Source organism: Sinocyclocheilus anshuiensis, unplaced genomic scaffold (assembly GCF_001515605.1).
Source record: "Sinocyclocheilus anshuiensis isolate Anshui unplaced genomic scaffold, SAMN03320099.WGS_v1.1 scaffold1462, whole genome shotgun sequence".
Taxonomy (NCBI): domain Eukaryota; kingdom Metazoa; phylum Chordata; class Actinopteri; order Cypriniformes; family Cyprinidae; genus Sinocyclocheilus; species Sinocyclocheilus anshuiensis.
In genome coordinates this window covers 220,863-239,370 of record NW_015558644.1, presented here as the reverse complement: position 1 = coordinate 239,370, position 18,508 = coordinate 220,863, and the positions used below count along the sequence as shown (strand labels likewise).

The 18,508-nt window shown below is 38.4% G+C and overlaps 2 protein-coding genes across 6 annotated transcripts in view; one reads left to right on the top strand and one right to left on the bottom strand.

Moving 5' to 3' along the window:
- LOC107680917 (cathepsin F-like) overlaps nucleotides 1-6,543 on the top strand; it is an 8,872-nt gene extending 2,329 nt beyond the window's left edge. Inside the window, exons 4-14 of the mRNA XM_016477001.1 lie at nucleotides 101-159; nucleotides 808-880; nucleotides 1,136-1,249; nucleotides 1,508-1,656; nucleotides 1,767-1,863; nucleotides 2,336-2,416; nucleotides 2,525-2,644; nucleotides 3,493-3,557; nucleotides 3,837-3,927; nucleotides 4,107-4,165; nucleotides 5,556-6,543. Of these exons, the coding sequence (XP_016332487.1) occupies nucleotides 101-159; nucleotides 808-880; nucleotides 1,136-1,249; nucleotides 1,508-1,656; nucleotides 1,767-1,863; nucleotides 2,336-2,416; nucleotides 2,525-2,644; nucleotides 3,493-3,557; nucleotides 3,837-3,927; nucleotides 4,107-4,165; nucleotides 5,556-5,630 (983 nt within the window). The 3' untranslated portion in view covers nucleotides 5,631-6,543. The remainder of the gene's footprint in view (nucleotides 1-100; nucleotides 160-807; nucleotides 881-1,135; nucleotides 1,250-1,507; nucleotides 1,657-1,766; nucleotides 1,864-2,335; nucleotides 2,417-2,524; nucleotides 2,645-3,492; nucleotides 3,558-3,836; nucleotides 3,928-4,106; nucleotides 4,166-5,555) is intronic.
- Nucleotides 6,544-8,878: 2,335 nt separating this feature from the next.
- The window catches only part of LOC107680916 (storkhead-box protein 2-like), a 75,713-nt gene continuing 66,083 nt past the window's right edge, over nucleotides 8,879-18,508 (bottom strand). For 4 of the 5 annotated variants that reach the window (XM_016476996.1, XM_016477000.1, XM_016476998.1 and 1 more), the window contains exons 3-4: nucleotides 13,363-15,613; nucleotides 8,879-9,664 (exon numbers count right to left, since the gene is read on the bottom strand). In XM_016476996.1, the coding sequence (XP_016332482.1) occupies nucleotides 9,475-9,664; nucleotides 13,363-15,613 (2,441 nt within the window). In that variant the 3' untranslated portion in view covers nucleotides 8,879-9,474. Of the gene's footprint in view, nucleotides 9,665-11,228; nucleotides 11,381-13,362; nucleotides 15,614-18,508 lie in introns of those variants that run through there. The other variant, XM_016476997.1, reaches the window with a different exon arrangement.

Below are 18,508 nucleotides of genomic sequence, written 5' to 3'. Positions count from 1 at the left end.
ATATAGAAATCCTGGCCAGGACGCGTCCTGGGAAAATGGCACGTATGGTCACCCTACCCAACATGCATATGTAGTTACCTTGATATTGTTCATGCCTTAGTTTCCAAGGAGCTCAGAAAGGTTGCAGCCGTACCCCTAACCCATGGCAAACCTATGAAGGTATGGATAAGTATGCAGTGTACACACAAATATTTGCAATTAACCCCATAAAGTCAATTAACCCTAAAAAGCCAACTGAATCACAACCTTGCTGAAAACCTAATGTACATAATCTACTACATGCTATCTGTCGTCTGGCTAATAGTTTAAACCTAAAAGTCCTTTTAGTATAATTCTAAAAATGTCTATTTTCAGGCCATGGTTCATGTGTGTTTTTGCTGTGAAATCTTTACAAATTTTTTATAAAGTAATAAAAATAACTTTTATATTGTTAGCAATATTACAAGATGAACATTTACTGAACTGAAGCAACTTAGATTTACTTGATTGTCCATACATCACTTTAGAAAAAGCATATTAAAATATGAGTATCAAATATAATATTGGCTTTTGAGAAATATTTTTGTTCCTCAAGTATGAGCTTGATATTCTTGTTATTATACTATATGAGCCATATAAAAGCCTGATGTATCAAATATGATACTCAACAAAAACATATGCAAACTTTTTATGGATCTTTTTTATATTTTGTCTAAAGGTTCAATAAACGGTTCCATTTCAGATTCGATTTTTCTAACCATTATTTTCATGTCGGGCTTTACAGGGTTAAATATTTATGAGCTTTTCATGATGTTTTGCTGTTTTCAGGAAACTGTGGAGCTTTTGACCCAGTTTAAAAACTTTATGATCACATACAATCGAACATACAGCTCCCAAGAAGGTAAAACACAGAACATACTTAACATTACTATGAATTTGTCACATCTTTACATTGCTGTACATTTTACAGTGTAATTTCTCAGGTACTTAAGTATACAAATATATTAATATATATTACCTGTCATGTGCAATATGTGTATAATGTAAACTGTTACCATATTATTTTTCTATACTAGTATGTCAGTTAATGGCTATTTGTAATGCACCTACACAATAAAAATCCCTTCTTTAAGCACTGATCCATTAAACTCCACAGAGGCAGAGAAGCGTTTGCGCATTTTCCAGGAGAATATGAAAACGGCACAAACGTTGCAATCTCTGGAACAGGGGTCAGCTGAGTACGGGCTCACCAAGTTCAGTGACCTCACAGGTATGTTTATGGATTTGTTGATTAATGTTGATTACTCAGTTAGTGAAATGTGCAAAAATTGGCAATTAGTGATGACTCAGTGGTCAAAAGTAACAACCCAGGCCAAAATGAGCATTATTAATGCTTGTGATTTAACAATAGTTATTATTACATAATTCAAAGACGCTGTAACTAAGTTTGTAACACTTGAGACCAGTCTAACATGTATCGTTTATAAGATCATATTGATGCAGCTAATCCCATCCTCTGTGTTTTTAGAGGATGAGTTCAGAATGATGTACCTGAACCCAATGCTGAGTCAGTGGAGCTTGAAGAAGGAGATGAAGCCAGCGACTCTGGCTAGTAAGGCTGCTCCTGACAGCTGGGACTGGAGGGACCACAGGGCGGTCAGTCCTGTGAAGAATCAGGTATGATGGCACAGATTAGCTTAATAAAGAGTGATTCAGTGAAATATCAATCTGAGTATGTCTGCAGAATTTCACTTTAAATGAAAAGTGTAACTGACTGTCTGTTGCAGGGCATGTGTGGCTCCTGTTGGGCATTTTCTGTGACTGAAAACATTGAGGGACAGTGGTTCAAGAAAACCGGAAAACTTCTTTCCCTCTCTGAGCAAGGTAAATATAAACTACACTACCGTTTAAGAAATGAATACTATAAGTGACAGAAAATATATTTATAATGACAAAAGATTTCTATTTCAAATGAATGCTATTATTTTGAACTTTCTATTCACCAAAGAATCCTGAAAAAATGTTTATACAAAAATATTAAGTAGCAAATCTGTTTTCAACATTGATAATAATAATAAATATTTCTTGAGAATCAAATCAGCATATTAGAATGATCTCTGAAGGATCATGTGACATTAAAATGGAGTAATGATGCTGAAAGTTCAGCCTTGCATCACAGGAATAAATTACATTTTACAATTTGTTTTACTGTATTTTTGATCAAATGCAGCCTTGGTGAGCATAAGAGACTTATTTCAAAAACATTTTTAAAAATCTTAAAAGGAATTATTGCAATAACATACTCAATGTGAATTCAGTGAAAATTAATTTGTTTGCTCACCTCTTTTCATCACAGAACTAGTGGACTGTGATAAACTGGACCAAGCGTGTGGAGGTGGTCTGCCGTCTAACGCTTACGAAGCCATTGAGGAGCTTGGTAAGAAATAACATTCCCTAGAAGGCAAATTCAATCAAACTACCCATAGAGAATCTGTACGAGTAAACGTGTCACATATAAATGTGCTTCTTTCTTTCTCCTGTAAAGGAGGTCTTGAGACCGAAACAGACTACAGCTACACAGGACACAAGCAGAGCTGTGATTTCTCTTCAGGGAAGGTGGCCGCCTACATTAACAGCTCTGTTGAGCTGCCTGACAATGAAAACGGTGAGTGAGAGAGATGAGGAACTAGAGATGTGTCAATAAACGCAATTAAATTAAAAACACCTTAAAACAACACTGATGATGGAAATACCAGCACTAGATCAAATTAAAGCAGGAAATTAAAAATCTCACATATTTATATCAGAACATTTGAAGAAAAATATGAGCTATAAGATAATCTTACTTAAATGTGAATATACCATTGATAATTACAGAACACCCAGTGTTTTAAAGGGAAATACACCAGTGTTCAAAAAGATTTTTTCAATGTTACTCACCAAGGCTGCATTTACGGTGTTTAATCAAAAAATACAGTAAGAACAGTAATTATGCAAAATATTATCACAATTTAAAATAACCATATTCTTTATTTGAATATATTTTAAAATGCAATTCATTCCTGTGATGCAAAGCTAAATTTTTAGGATCATTATTCCAGTCTCAGGGTCACACGATCATTCAGAAATCATTCTTTCTAATATGATGATTTGCTGCTCATGAAACATTTTTTAAAATTATTATCAGTTGATGAATACAAAAATCAAAAGAACAGCATCTATTTGAAAGATTTTTTTTTTTGTTACAGTAAAACTGTCACTTTTTATTTTTTTTAACTTTTGATCATTTTGATGCATCTTTGTGGATTTTTTTTTTTTTTTTTAAACAAGCGTCACTTTTTATTTTTTTTAACTTTTGATCATTTTGATGCATCTTTGTGGATTTATTATTTTTTTTAAACAAGCAAATAAAGAAAATAAAATTCATTATTACGGACCCCAAATTTTTAAATGGTAGTGTATGTTTACAGTCTTTCTTTTAATCTAAATATCTTGATTGTTATTGCCTCGTAGAGATTGCTGCTTGGCTGGCTGAGAACAGTCCGGTGTCTGCTGCCCTCAATGCTTTCGCCATGCAGGTAACACAAATACACCATGGAGCTGCTTCACTGGAAAAATATACCATTAGCATGCATAAATATGTAAATATATTGCCCTATAACGTTCAGGGCAAAACTTTATATAATTTATGTAATTGATGAGAAAACGGTATTAAAATAAAAAAAATAAAAGCCACAAGTTTCTAGTGCTAAAGTAGGCAAAAGTAGCATTTTTGTCTGGTCCTACAAAAACAAAAATACTGTCTTTACTTGGTTATTAGGAGTTGCCTTTTTTAAACAATTTTTTGCTGTCTTTAGTTCTACAGAAAGGGAGTGTCTCATCCTCTAAAGATCTTCTGCAACCCCTGGATGATTGATCATGCTGTGCTGCTTGTGGGATTCGGACAGCGTGAGTTACATTGAGTTCAATGGTTTGTACTGGTACAGATGTGAACTTCAAATGTTGCAACAGCAAGGCTTTGCAAAACAAAGTTTCAGAATACTTTGGATATACATGTACAGCTATATAGAATCAGTCAACAGAGTTGTGTAGAGATGTTGAGTATATTTTTCTGCTTTTGTGTGCAGGTAATGGCATTCCATTCTGGGCCATCAAGAACAGCTGGGGAGAGGACTATGGAGAGCAGGTATGAAAAATCACCTCAACAATGTGCAAATACAATATTTTCTGCTTGCGTCTCAGCTACACAGGCCACAGGGGGCATAGTTAGTAGGGTTGGGCGAAGCATGAATCCGTATTCATAAAGGCACGGAAAGCAAATAACGATTGCTAGCTTAAATTGAACTTACCACATAAACAGAGTAAGGAGAGATGAATGAGGACGATGGCGAATGATTTGCAGATCCTGAGCACCACTGACAAATATCTAATCTTGTAAAATGTGCGGTAAGTACTGCCGCTCCATAGTATAAATAAAGTACGTGCGATCGCGAATCTCAAAAGTGAAAGTGAAACTAAAAAGCGATCGTGCATTCAAAAGCAGTTTCAATGCCAGGCATAATAGCGGCTCCCTGATGCCCGCAAATTATATACAGTATAATTACCCAATGATATAACTGAGAGAGAAAGTATTAAAGTATATATTTTCCTCCCATCTCGTATTTATTCCCTTTAGGGGTTCTGTATACACGTCATTTTCTTTCAGAAAACGGTATTGGGACGCGGCGGATTGCAGGGGGTATGGGGGCGGGGGGCGGGATCACGATGCCGGCTCAACATCGTGATGTCTATCAGCCATCGGCGATGGACGATGGCATCGTCTATCGGCCCAACCCTAATAGTTAGAGAGTCAAACTTGTAACCTAAATGTCGCAGGTTCAAGTCTCAGTACCGGCAGGAGTTGTAGGTGGGGGGGGAGTGAATAACCAGCACTCTCTTCCACCCTCAATACCACGACTGAGGTGAGACCCTTGAGCAAGGCACCGAACCCCCAATTGCTTCCCGGGTCCCGCAGCAATAATGGCTGCCCCCTGCTCCGGGTGTGTGTGCGCTTGGATTGGTTAAATGCAGGGCACAAATTCCAAATATGGGACACCATACTTCGCCACACGTCATGTCACTCACTATTGTAGAAAATGGCAGCAATCATTATTATATGATAAAATCAATCATACATGGCCTTTGTAGACTTCAATTCTGGATTAATGCTGGAAAAAACATTACTGATGTTTTAACATAGTTAGTTTGATTGATATCAATATTTATTGATATTGTGTGAAATGTTAAATTTGATTTTTTGTTTGAATTTTACCCCATGAAGCACTTTGAGCTGCATTTATGAAAAGTTCTATAAAAATAACGTTTTATTATTAAAAATGTGTTATTTGCAATTAGAGTTTAACATTACTTATATGTATAGATTTATGTATAGATATAGATTTTCAAAATCAGCACAGAACAATTCTTAAAAAACATTTGGTCCTGCTCATAACTGACATGTAGGTGTTTGTAGACTGTGTTTGTATCTTATCTCTGCTAATCAGAAATGTTTTTTTCCCCCTCTAATTCTCATATAGGGTTACTATTACCTGTACAGAGGATCCAGACTGTGTGGAATCAACAAGATGTGCTCATCTGCAATTGTGAATTAGACACGCACACACACACACACACACACAGAAAGCAAGCAAGCAAACATGGATACAAAACATCTGAAAACAGCTCAGTCATGAACATGTGATGATTGTGTACAGTTCACACTCTGTTTCAGTCATCATGTGATCTGTGAACACAATAGTGTAAAACACATATTCTGCACATATTTCATCTATATAAGCACATAATTCTCCGTAGTTCAGGTATGTGAAGTATTTCTCTTGAGGTCATGTACTTTAGTTATCAGTCCTTTTGCTGTTACATACATGCTAAAAATCTGTTCTGTTCAGAAGAGCTGAATTTGATGTCATTACCTTAGATCCACGTGATGTTATGGACACAGCAGTTTACCAAATAGCAAATAGGTACAAGATAACAGCACAGTTTACCATGTTACTGATATAAACATATGTGTTATTGTGATTTTAAACTAGGTGATTTAGTTAATTACTTTGTGTTTTACTCTAATTCGTTTTGTTATTCTGTGTTTTATTATCTAATTGTTAATTTAATTTCAAAACAATGAGTTGAGCCTGTGTCATATTTGCTTTTAACCCTGATTAGCAGTTATCAATTTTTAAGAGTGTATTTTATTTTTCCAAGTGCATTTTACTGAGTTTTGAGCTGCTGGTCTTGGAAACTAGATTTTGCACACTATGAATTTCCACAGTATATTCTGATCATTCCGTTAATGCAAGTGTTGCTGTTTTTACCCGCACATCTTCCTCATTTTTGAGCATATTTTGCTGCATGGAAAAACTTGCTGATGCTTCTTCCAAACGCACAGTGGAAGATTTGTTTGAGGTATGTGTTGTGGCAGAAAAGATAAATTTCTCAGCCGCTGTGCTGTTACTGTTCAAATCCCTAATGCATTATAAAGCTGTATTGCTGAATAAATTTCCAAATGTCTTAGTTGTACTTTGCTTTAATAATAACAGTCAAGTTTTTGCAAGTTCAATAATTGAGCAATATTCATTTAGAAAAGGCTTATATTAGTCTAACATTTTAGGCACTTTAAACTGCATGAAACCCAGGAAGAAAGCAACCGTAAATGAAGCAAGAGAACTATGCTTAACCTCGGAGGTTTCCGATTTGTTTTGACACACTGGATTTGCCAATGTTAAAAGTGGAACTTCGTTTGTCACATGTTTGGGTTGTCTTGATGTTTTAGATGAAGAAATTAAGCAAAACGCATCTAAAAGAAAATCATAAAATATATAAAATTATTAAACTTTTGTTTACTGCTAAAATGTACAGTATGTCTTAATGAAAAGGAAAATACTTTTCATCCAAGCTCGATGCTTTGAATTTTTTGGAAAAAAAAGTGTTTATTTGTGGTAGTTTACCTCAATGTGAAAATTACTCTTCAAGCTTTGCAATTTCCATGACAACAAAGGCCATGGCATTGACCTCAACAGAGATCACACAGTTAAATTAAACATGTCATGTTATTTTATTGACTTAAAAAGTTACACAATCCCCAAGGAATGGATTTAGTACACTAAAACATTTAACAGCACAACTACACAAACGGGGAATTTCTTTTTGAAATATTATAGACTTTACCAAAAAATCCCCCTTGTAGGTTTTATACTCAGCTTGACAGATAGGCCATCTCTTACAGAATGACATAATGTCACAATAAGGAACAATGTTATTGAGAACCATAAGAAATCCATCATGTTTAGGGAAGACATTTCATGGACTATCAGTATTTCATATGAAATATGTTCATTATAAACAGAACATCCATTCGGATGATTTTTTTTCCTTTTTCTTTTTACAGTCACCAGAGAACAGGCATTAGTGCAAAAATGGTATAACAAGGTAGTCCTGACTGCAGTTTATCCATTTATTGGAGAGCGTGACATTTTACAGTCCTCTAGAACTCATGAGGGGACTCGGATGAATATGACAGATGTTCACTAAATGGAGCAGTGAACATTCACAAAAACAAAAAAAGCTATTCTTTGAGACTTGTAATGTAATAACGTATTTAAAAACTTCGAAATCACTGATTCTTAAATAATGGGGCAAAACAGGACATGAAGAACACAAACGTTTATGCATCAAAGAATTATTTTGTATAAACTTGTACGTTTTCTGGTTGCTATTCATAAATCACATAGGACTCCTTCACAGTTCAACACTGTCAGATACAAAATGTGTATAAATTTGCTAGATTTGTCAATATTTATAAAAATGGCATGACTAATGTCAAATATTTTTCATAAATACTAACAAATTTAGCATTCAACTTTAAGAATGAAGAAAATATCACACGATCATAATCATATAAGTATTATTGCGGTAGCCACTTTTTTTCAAGTGTTGCTAATAGGTTAATAGCTTGCTAATAGTAATAGGACTTCAATATTCTAATTGGAAATTGGAAAAATCCAAAACATTTTTATTGCTATATCTTTATGATGGAGGTGGCAAATTATGCACGTGTATATATAAACTGTAATGTAATATAAATAACTGTGAAATATTATTACTATTTAAAATAACATTTTCTATTTAAATATATTTTAAAAGCTATTACTCACTGTTAAAAACAATGCAGTGTCATTTTTTTTGTAGAAACCATGACTTTTTTTTCAGGATTCTTTGATGAACAAAAAGTTGGAAATAACAGCATTTATACACATTTATAAAAAAAAAAAAATAATAAAATAATGTTTTGCCCCATATTTCAAAAAACGGTGAAATACTGTTCTAACGCTTACCGTGAATTTGTGTCCTAAAAGAACTGGGGGAAAAATATTGTAATAATAATCATAATAACAATAAATAATTGAACATGGCTGGACATATCAGAGATATGGCGATCTAAATGATCCACTCAATATGGGTCCTATATGATTCCAAACTCCACACAAGTCTCCTCTCTATTACAATGAGATTCGGCTCTGTTAGTATGAGAACAGTAGGTTATTAACGCTCGATGGTGGAGATGTGATTGAAAAGCACTAGCAGTACATTCACAGTTTGCAAGCTGAAAGTGATTTGTCTAATACAGCAGGCCTAAGGTGGGGGTGGACGTCTCTCATGCCTCCCTCTATGACTGTACAAATAGTGGAGGTAGCAATGTGTGTATTCTGTGTCGTCTAGTAGTTGAGCACCTGATTAAAAGAGAAAATCTGGAAAATAAAAATGGATTCCAACTTTTTTTTTTTCTTTTTAAAGAATAGCGGTCCATTCAATGAGAAAGCACCAGTAATATTTAAATTGGTATTTTTTTAATAAACAAATAATGCCATAATGGTGGTAAGTTTTGTTAAGATTCTACATAAATGTCCCGGAAATATCCCAGGACGGCGGACGATACACAAGGATGCGGTAAAAGGATTCCAGCAGAAACAAATGAGCTTGTTCAGATTTCCAGGGAGATTATTGTGGCCTTCAAATTTTGGCCAGCAAATGTGAGACACTAAGTCCATAGTAAGTCAGTTCAGAGGGACCTGAGTGCACAGAATGAAACGCTAGACACAGCGATGAATGAATAGGCAGAGGCAACGCAGCCAAGTTTGGATCAGAAGACAGTTAAGACCCATAGTGGATACATTAAGCTATAAAGGACACCTACAAATGAGTACGATCAAGGGTTTTATCCCAAACAGATCGCAGATCAGCGTAAATTTAGTCCTAATGAAGTGACTTGTCTGCAGCAGTATTTGTTACAAATATCAAAAAAAGTAAAAGATACCTCCAGTGAATCATGATGAAGTGTTTTTTGAAACATCTATGTTTGAAAACCGCAGGAACAGGCGTCACACGAGCTCTGTAAGAATGTAACAGTCCTGGTGATGTTGGGTTTAACGGCGGTCCCCATCACTACACGCTGGTGATGGAGGCCTGTTTCTCCGTGCGGTTGGCGGGCGGCTCACGAATGGTACGGAAGCTGGGGGGCTGGTAGGGCGGCGGGGGTCTTTTGGTGCCAATGTGTCCTGGACTCAAAGCCATATTCTGGCGCCTGCTATTTTCCACATTACTCGAGGTGTTCGAAGCAAGGCTTTCCCGCGTGCTGAAGCGGTACAGAAGGACAGAAAGGGAAAGAGAATGAAAGTGTTATGAAGAAAGCAGAAATGGAAAATTGATTAGTAACAGGCTGAAAAAGGAACAAAGATAAGGTTAGTCAAGGTTAACAATCACAATCTTGTTATTAATGCTGATCAGGGTTGTGCACCATTTGGAACAGAACTGAGAATGCAGTTTAATTTCCAGATAATCTACTGAATTTGAATCAAATTTGCAAACAGGATGTAGAATTTGAATTCGATTATAAAGAAGCAGAATTAAAATGGAATAAAATTTAAATGAAGCCAAGCATACATTTTCTTGTCAGTATTTTATCAGGAAAACAATGCAGTGGATAATTCTTGTAGTGCTGTAAAGACGAATTAAAAGCTTTAAGAAAATTGTGTTTTTTCTGAACTTAGATAATAAATGTGTGCATGTGTATATATGTATACCACTACTGTTCAAAATATTGAGCTAAGCAAAAAATAAATATATTATAAAAATATAATAATAATAATAATAAATGACAGAGACTAGATTTGTCAAAATGAATCGTGTAATTATGTTTTATCACAAATATTGTATTGGACGAAAGGAATTCTTGCCGAGTATCCGTGTTTAATTCCTCTTCCTGTCATTCCAATTCAACATCCTGTGGCCTGTTCACTTTAAATGAATTCCAACTTAAATTTCAGAATATTGCCCAAAGCTGGTACTAAAAGAAAAGTAAATAAAGGACAACAGAAAATAAACAGGACAGCACAGGAGCAAAATTAACATTTAAGACCATGACAATATGAAGAATACAAACCTGAAGGACCAGAACATTTAGAAAGGTTTAGGGTGATGATACATGGATTTATGTGTGGATTCTAAAAGCCCAGTGTCAATAGATGCTACTCTCAAAAAGCCCAAACCTGCCCAAGAACTACATGAGAGTTGTATGAATGCAAGTTGTCATATCGAAAATCATCTGAAAAGATTTTCGTTGTTTTTGCCTTTATTATGATAGGACAGTATGTAGACAAAGCGAAGTGAAAGGGATGGGATCGGGAAATGTCCACGAGCCAAGACTCGAACTCAAAGACTACTGGCGCCAGCTAGTTAATTATGTTAAAATGTTGTATATTTCATATATCTGGATATTTAGTTATTTGTTATTGCAATAATTAATTAGCTTTTATTAACCATTTAAAGCATACGTTTGATACAGGCTTAAAAAAAAAAAAAAAAACTGTTACTGGCCCAAGAAACTATTAAATTAAAAATAAATAAAAAATCTGTATGTGCCCTTTTTTTTTTTTTAAATAATGTATTACAAAATAAGTATTTAGAAGACGTCTGACATACCGCTGTTTAGGAAATTTTAGCTTGAATTTCCATTTTCTATGAGGAGAAAGTGCAAGTGCAAGAAGGGAGAATGAAAACACAAGAAGGAACTGCACAAAACTAACACACACACACACACGGTAAAAACGGCAACTGAACCACTGTATGAAAAACAACATACTTTAATTTGGGAAAACAAACAAACAAAAAACACAATAAAAGAAAAAAAAAATCACGGGGGCACATTTTGTTCCTCAAATGTTTGAAATGTCTCATCAGGCTTTTGGCAGGGGTCGCCGTCACCAAAGTGAAGCGTTCCTAACCCGCTCTGCCTCGCAGGGTGACCTGAGTATCAGCACAGTGCTTGCTTTTCTTCATCCAATCACATTTCCTTAACATAGTAAAAAAAAAAATCCACTTCATTAATTTCAGCAGTTCAAGAAGTCCGGTTTATTTCCTCAATTAGATGTCACAAACTTCTTTATATCACTCTGGATGACACTGCGCCTTTTTTATTGTTGAATTTTTGCCTGCAAAACAGACTTTGCATCCAACTTTAAAGTGTTTTCTGAGTCACTATTATTGCACTGCAATGTCTGAGCATGAAAACATCTACTGGAAGTTTGCAGTATGAGAGGTTTCAGACATTTGGAAGATGAGATCAAAGGGTCTGGGTGCAAGTTGAAGGGGATTACAAGGATAACGGTAGGATGTAAAGTTGCACAAGTTGCATCATGTTCTCAAAGCAAGTCATTCTTTAAGTAAGGCCTCATACATATCAATAGATAAAGTGACAGACATGTGCTTATTTATTTTATATTGTGATAATTTTAAGAACAATGTCAATTAACCCATGGATTTTGGATGAGAACACACAATGCAACAACGCAGCACTTAAAATACAAACATGACGTTCATTTAGACAAAACTGACAAAAGGAGTACCCAATACATGATATTATTGAAACAAAAATTCAGATAAAGAAAAAAAAACAATGGTGTAAACCCTTTCAAAGCCTGCAGTTATAGAACTGGTAGTGGTTGACCTACATTAAGGTTTATTCGGTACCTCTCACATGTTAGGGCCTCTCCCATTTTAGTGAAAACATGATCCATAGTACAGTAGTATTAAGCCTCAAACATACTCCAAGCAAACTGCAGCATTGCGAAATGTGTCAGAACACATTTTTTTGTAATTCAAAGTGTAAAATGCATTCTCATCGCTTCTGCAAGGGCCACTATAGTGGTCAGTAATATTTCAAGTCAACTACTGTCATAACAGAACAACCATTTTAACAATGTTGCTAAGCAAATTAAAGTTAGTTAAACTGTTGATGTGTTTATAGCTAGTTACCTGAAATATAACCCATCAGGTTTAATGGCACAGACATTTTAAGTTAACTATCACTATCAGACTACTGAGGTTTATTACTGCCACAGTAATGCAAGAATAAATGTTAAGTATGTACAACAGGACAGTGTGTGCCTACAACACGTTGGTCAAGCATAGGTTTTTTTGTACTTGCATAGAGTATGTTTCTGGCCTTAAAGGGTAGTCCACCCAAAAATCGAATTGCAGACTTATAAGTGCATTACCGCCACCTATCTCTCAAATGGACCATTGACACTCCTAATTGAGATTGTAGATAGTGTCAATGGTCCATTTGAGAGATAGGTGGCGGTAATGCACTTATAAGTCTGCGATCCGCCGTAAAGCAAGAAGAAGACGCGTCAGGCGCTGGCTGTTGAATGCGCTCAGGATGCGCTCTGGACAGTTTGGACATTGCGGTGAAAATCAGAGGTAAAAAACAATAGAAATACTGTTCAGTTTCTTGCACAGACCAATCGTTTCGTGTATTTACACATCAATGTATCGACACGAGCCGCAGAGTTTAATTTGTGTATGTTTTTTGACTCTCAAAGCCGTGATTCCCATCCACTTGCTTTATAAGACTGACAGACTTACTTATTTTTAAGTCAACGGTTTGACTTAAAAATCTTCGTTTGTGTTCTACTGAAGAAACAAAGTCACCTACATCTTGGATACCCTGGGGGTAAGCAGATAAACATCAAATTTTCATTTTTGGGTGAACTATCCCTTTAATGTCATTCGCAGAGGTGGTTACTACTGCTTAAAATAAGAAAATGTATGGTTTGCATGAACTGGGATTAAACTAAGGCTCTACAGAATTCTGTCATGTCTATAAAAGCATAAACCCCTAAATGTTCCTGTGAGTTAACACTTAAAAACAAGTTAAAAACAAGGATAATAATGTATGTCTATTCATAGAATAGCATACCCATCATTTCAGACACACCCTATTGCCAACACAACAAATGAAACAAACCCTTAAAGTGGCCCTGAGTGCCTTACCGTGGGGAATTAAATCCACTGTCCACAGTCACACTACTGGAGTCCATACTGTCCAATCGGGTAGAATGGACTGATTTTTGGCTGTTGTTGCTCTCACCTTCCTTGGGACTTAGAAAGGTAAGGTTCTTCTCAAACTTCCGCTGCAAATCACGCTCTTTTTCCCGTTCCAGCAGCCATTGCATTGTCCCTCCTTCTTCTAGAACTTTCTCCTCCATCCGGTTCTTATGACTAGTCTCCTCAGAGTCATCATCCGACACGTTGTAATAGTCGAAGGTGGTTTCTGCGCATGAAGCCTGCTCCTGAGCCAAGGATGGTGGCACGGTCAGTGGTAGAGGTTTATCAAAATGCTCCTGAGTCTCCGGGACCTCTGTTGACTTGGTGTGAGGGGACTTACCTATCGTACCTGGCCTTGAGAAGCTGCTCTCCACATAGTCTGTAGGTTTGAACAAAGTCTCTTGGCTGTAAACCTCTGGCATTTTGTCCAAGTCACCTGAGTCGGGATTGTGTTGGTGCAACAATCGTCCATTGGGGAGATGCTCGGGGGTTTGGCTCGTTGACGCTATAGAAATACTACTTTGTCCCTTTGCTGTCTCCTCTTTATATTCTATAGGGTGAGGTGGTGTAAGATGAGGGGTCAGTCGGTCCGAGGAGATCCCCTTCCAGACACTATCCGTAAAGTCATGGCTGGGTTTTGTAAGAGAAGGTGGGGCAGAGAGAGAGACTTCATTTGCTGCAGTGCACTGGAAATAGTCGTCTACTGGTGTTTTGGGAGAGCAAGACTTAAGGTCATTGTAAGCAGGAAGACTATCCCTGCTTTTACTCTTCTCCAGCGTCCGGTAAAGCACAGCATCCTCTGAGGATCCTCTTCCAACATCAGGCACACAAACGTCAGAGTGTAATCTAGCAGCAGAGAGCATGATACGGGAATAGTGGGTCGCCTGCGCAGATGCCCTCAAAGTACCATCATCAGTGTAGTACCGACTCCTGTCATCGGGACTGCACTCAAAGTTCTCTGGGCCACCTAAGTATGGACCACCAAGTGGTCCTTTGGAGTTGTCCATGGACCGTGACCTTTCTTTGGCCTTGTCCGACCTCTCATTTCGTGACTTTCTCTCTTGCGTATGACTATGACTTCGGTGAACTTTGGAATGTGACTGTGCCCTAGAAGGCTCTGGGAATGGCATTTCTGTCCGCCGCTTTGCCAGTTCACCAGAAACATCCCACTCTGGAGTGGTGGTAAAGTGAGACTCAACAATATTGGGGTTGCTGTGAACCATATATTTCCCCCTATTTCGCTCCATAGACATCATGGTATCGCGTGGCGAACGTACCAATGAGGAGCTGTAGAATCTGTAATCACGATCATAGGATATGTCCAGATTGGATCCTTCAGACGGATCCCCCCTGGATGCACGTGTTTTGCTATGGGAACGTGAGGCCTTGCCCTGCTGGGTCTTTCGATGGCTGCGGCTCCTCTTGCTGCGGGCACTCTGCTGAGCCGAGGAGTTTGCTTTGTTCCGCTGTGCCTTCTCCTCCTCCAGACGCTTCATTACGGCTGTGTGGCGAGCCAGGTTCTCCACTGTGAGATCTGGATTGATCCGACGGATGATCTCCATCTCCACCTCTCTAGGAACAGTACTGGGTGTCTCCTCGTCCCGCAGTGGCCACTCCTCAGGTGGGAACTGGGCTGAAAATGTGGATAGATGTTTCGTCTTGTCCTTCTTGAAGCTCAACCTGAACAGCTTCAGGCCGAACTTTTTAGACTGCTTCTCCCCACTGCTGCTGCTTCCATCTTTGTGTTTACTGTTTGTCTCAGTTTTAAATGGAAAACTAAGCGTACTCTTATTCTTCTCTGATGGCTGCTGAGGGGGCGGAGACACAGGAGAAGACTCTTTATGCTCCTTAGACCTTTTCTGTAAGGTTGAGGTATGCGTACTAGGGATGTCCTCCCGGTAGCTGTTGTTGTAGGAGTCACTGTGGTTCTTGTGGTGAGGTCTTTCCCGGACACATCCGGAAGTGGAGGGTGTCATGGTACTTGAGTGAGGAGAGGTACACGGCTGCTGCGGCATGCGTTCTGGTATCCTCTCATCTAGGTGGTACCACTTGCTGTTAGTCCTAATGAGGGAAGGTGTGATGAAGTATGTCTGCTGGGTAACAATGAAATAACCCTCTGGGGTGGGGTAAATCTTCCGCTCTCGGACCAGCATGTTGAGCGTGTGCCGCAGGATCTCCATACTTGGAGTGGGGACGCCTACCGGATAGAAAAAGAGACAGAAGACAATCAGGCCCAATGCGTCAAAACAAATATCTTGACATCAACAATGTCCATATTATGCTGATACCACAATCTTAATATGATGCATTTGTACATGATGACCGATGTTAAAATGGGATTTAAAAATGACATGTTGTAACTTTTTTAAAACAAGCACTTACAATTTTTCCATTTATAACAACGTTTAATGTGCATTATTCATTGGTTGCCTTTCATGTCATCCATGATACATCAGAGTGTTTATATCTGCATATAAGCTGAGAGCATAAAATAAATAGACTTTCATTAAATTCCCACATTCACATTCTGTCCTGTTTCATACTATATGTATGGGTGTGTTTACTACAGCATATAGACATGGCACAGTGGTGGCTGCCCTCCCTGCCTGGTTGACTGGTTTCACAGCTTTGCTCCTCTGCTGGCATTACTCCCCGTTACATCATGGAGTTCTTAAAGCCAGCCTAGTGTGACGCAATACACCCCCCTCCCCCAACTGCAGCTAAAATGCATCAGGCAACACCTCATTAAAAAATCCACGTTTCGGGGGAGAGGCTACAGTATACGTCTCCGTCTGCGCTATAAACCGCTGTAGTCCAAATAGAGATATTTGTGATGTCACAGTTCTAAAGGGAAACACAAAGTCTGTGAGCATTTTTGTCCAATCCTGAACTCTTTTCAAACAGTACAGAAGCTTCAACGTGTCAAAATATGGAGTTAAAAAGTTGTTTGATTGCTGTATCGGTTCGGCTTTGTCATTTACATTTGTAGTCCAGAGCACTGCTATATGTAGATGCTGAGGTGGAGAAGGGTTGCCTGTACTTACATCATAGTTGCTGCTTAGTTTTCCCTGTCAATGAGGTGCAATCCTAATTCAACCTTACAAACACTCTCTCACTCACCAACACACACACATACTTAAACGACTGTCTAATCCAATCGAGAACAACAGACTTTCACTTACTGCAGAAATTCACTTTGGTTATAAAGATCTACAGCTGTTGAGTTAAGAAGTTCTTCAACAAGATCTTCTTGACCGATGTGTTACATTCAAATGACTATTGAATGTGTTTGCAAGGTTGGACTCACCTATTCCTTCTTTTTTATTAGCATTAATAAAATAGTTTTCAAAAATATGAAAAGACAAATGGAAGTATTAAATGGGATGGGAACATGACCCTGGCTGGACTTGAACCTGGGTCTCCAATGAGCACAACCGCTCTAACCAGCAGACATTTTTGTATTACACTGGTACAAAAAGTAAAAGGTGCATCAACACAGACAAATATCCATTCTTCCTAACCCAATACTGGGAAACAGTTCAGAGAGTTTTATAAAAAATAATAATTCATCACTAGCAGCATCCAATCAATGTGGCAGAGCCTACCCTAGGACACTAATCTAATTCTAGAATCTCTATTAACTAACCACTGACCATTTTTCATTTCTATAATGAAGCGCTCCTACAAAAATGGATAAATTTATCTCAACTAAACAACTTTTTTTTTTTATTTTCAGGTCACACAGAAAAAACGTTAGAAGAATACTGACTGGAAGCCTGTGTTGCAGAAGTTTCAATCTCAATGTTTTACTTTTAAATGTCAGAAAAAGGGTGTTTTTTCTCCAAACAAACATACTTTGACCTCAACTGGAGGAACCAAGCAATAATAATGTGATGCTGTGTGCCTCACCAAAATATAGACTTATTTTTACAGGAACCATGCAACATCCTTAGCAGCTATTTCCAAAAAAAAAAAAAATAATTGGATTTGCACCTGAGCCAAGGTGGGAGGTGGGAGTTGGGGGGTTTCTATAATACAATACTTGCAGTGAGATGAACTGCAACATGAGTTATATGAAAATGTGCTCTGTGGAATAACATTACATTTCAATTATGTCAATTAATCAATTGACATAATTGAATGTCAATTAATCAAAGACACAGGGTAGTAAAGATGCAACACTGAAGAAACATAGACGAGAATGGACAAGAACTGAAAAACACAGGAACTTAAATACACAGGCTAATGTGGTGACACAGCTGAATGTAATAGCAAATCATATCAGTAACCATAGTGAGAAAATGCAGACAGGGGAATGGTGACACTGTGGTTACAGAGCCAGATCCAGAGGGATGGAGGTATGAGGCGAAGCTGGAGGAGTGGAATCCCGTAGCAAAGGAAGGCGATGACTGACCAAGGTGGAGCCAGAGGGATGAGGGAGCCCGGTGGAGCTAGTGGGATGATGGGCCATGGTGGAGACGAGGGAGCTAGGAGCCAAGGCGGAGCCGATGGGTCAAAGTGCCAAGGTGGAGTCCAGGACTCGGAGGCAGAGACACGGGATTCTCACGCCAAGGCAGAGCTGGAGACTGGAAGCCCCGAGGCGAGACAAGGCTCCAGGATGGTACTGACTGAGGGTGAGCTGAGGGGCTTACAGGAACCAGCGGAGACAGGGCAGCAGAACTGGCAAATATATAGAGAGGAGGCTGGAGTGGGAGGCTGGGAGGGAACACAGGAGGCTCAGGAGAGTCAGGAGGGTCAGGGCTGGATGGAACTAGCGGGAAGACACATGATACAGGGCAATACATGAAATTATCCACTTCAACATTATCCAAAATGCTTCCAGAGGCCAGTTGTAGCTCACCCTCAGCAGCGGGAGTGTGGTTGGGGCTTCTTTCCATCTCCTTGTACTCCACTAATACTCCCTCCGGCATGTGCAGTGTTGCCAGCCCACACACCTGGTTAGACACGTCAATCGGCGCAGGCTCAGTCACTACTTCTTGCGCTGGCTCTTCAGTCGCGGTGGGCACTGGCTCTCCATCTGCGGTGGGCTCAGGCAGATGCTCCGTGAACCTAGGTGATGGCGGGCTGGGCT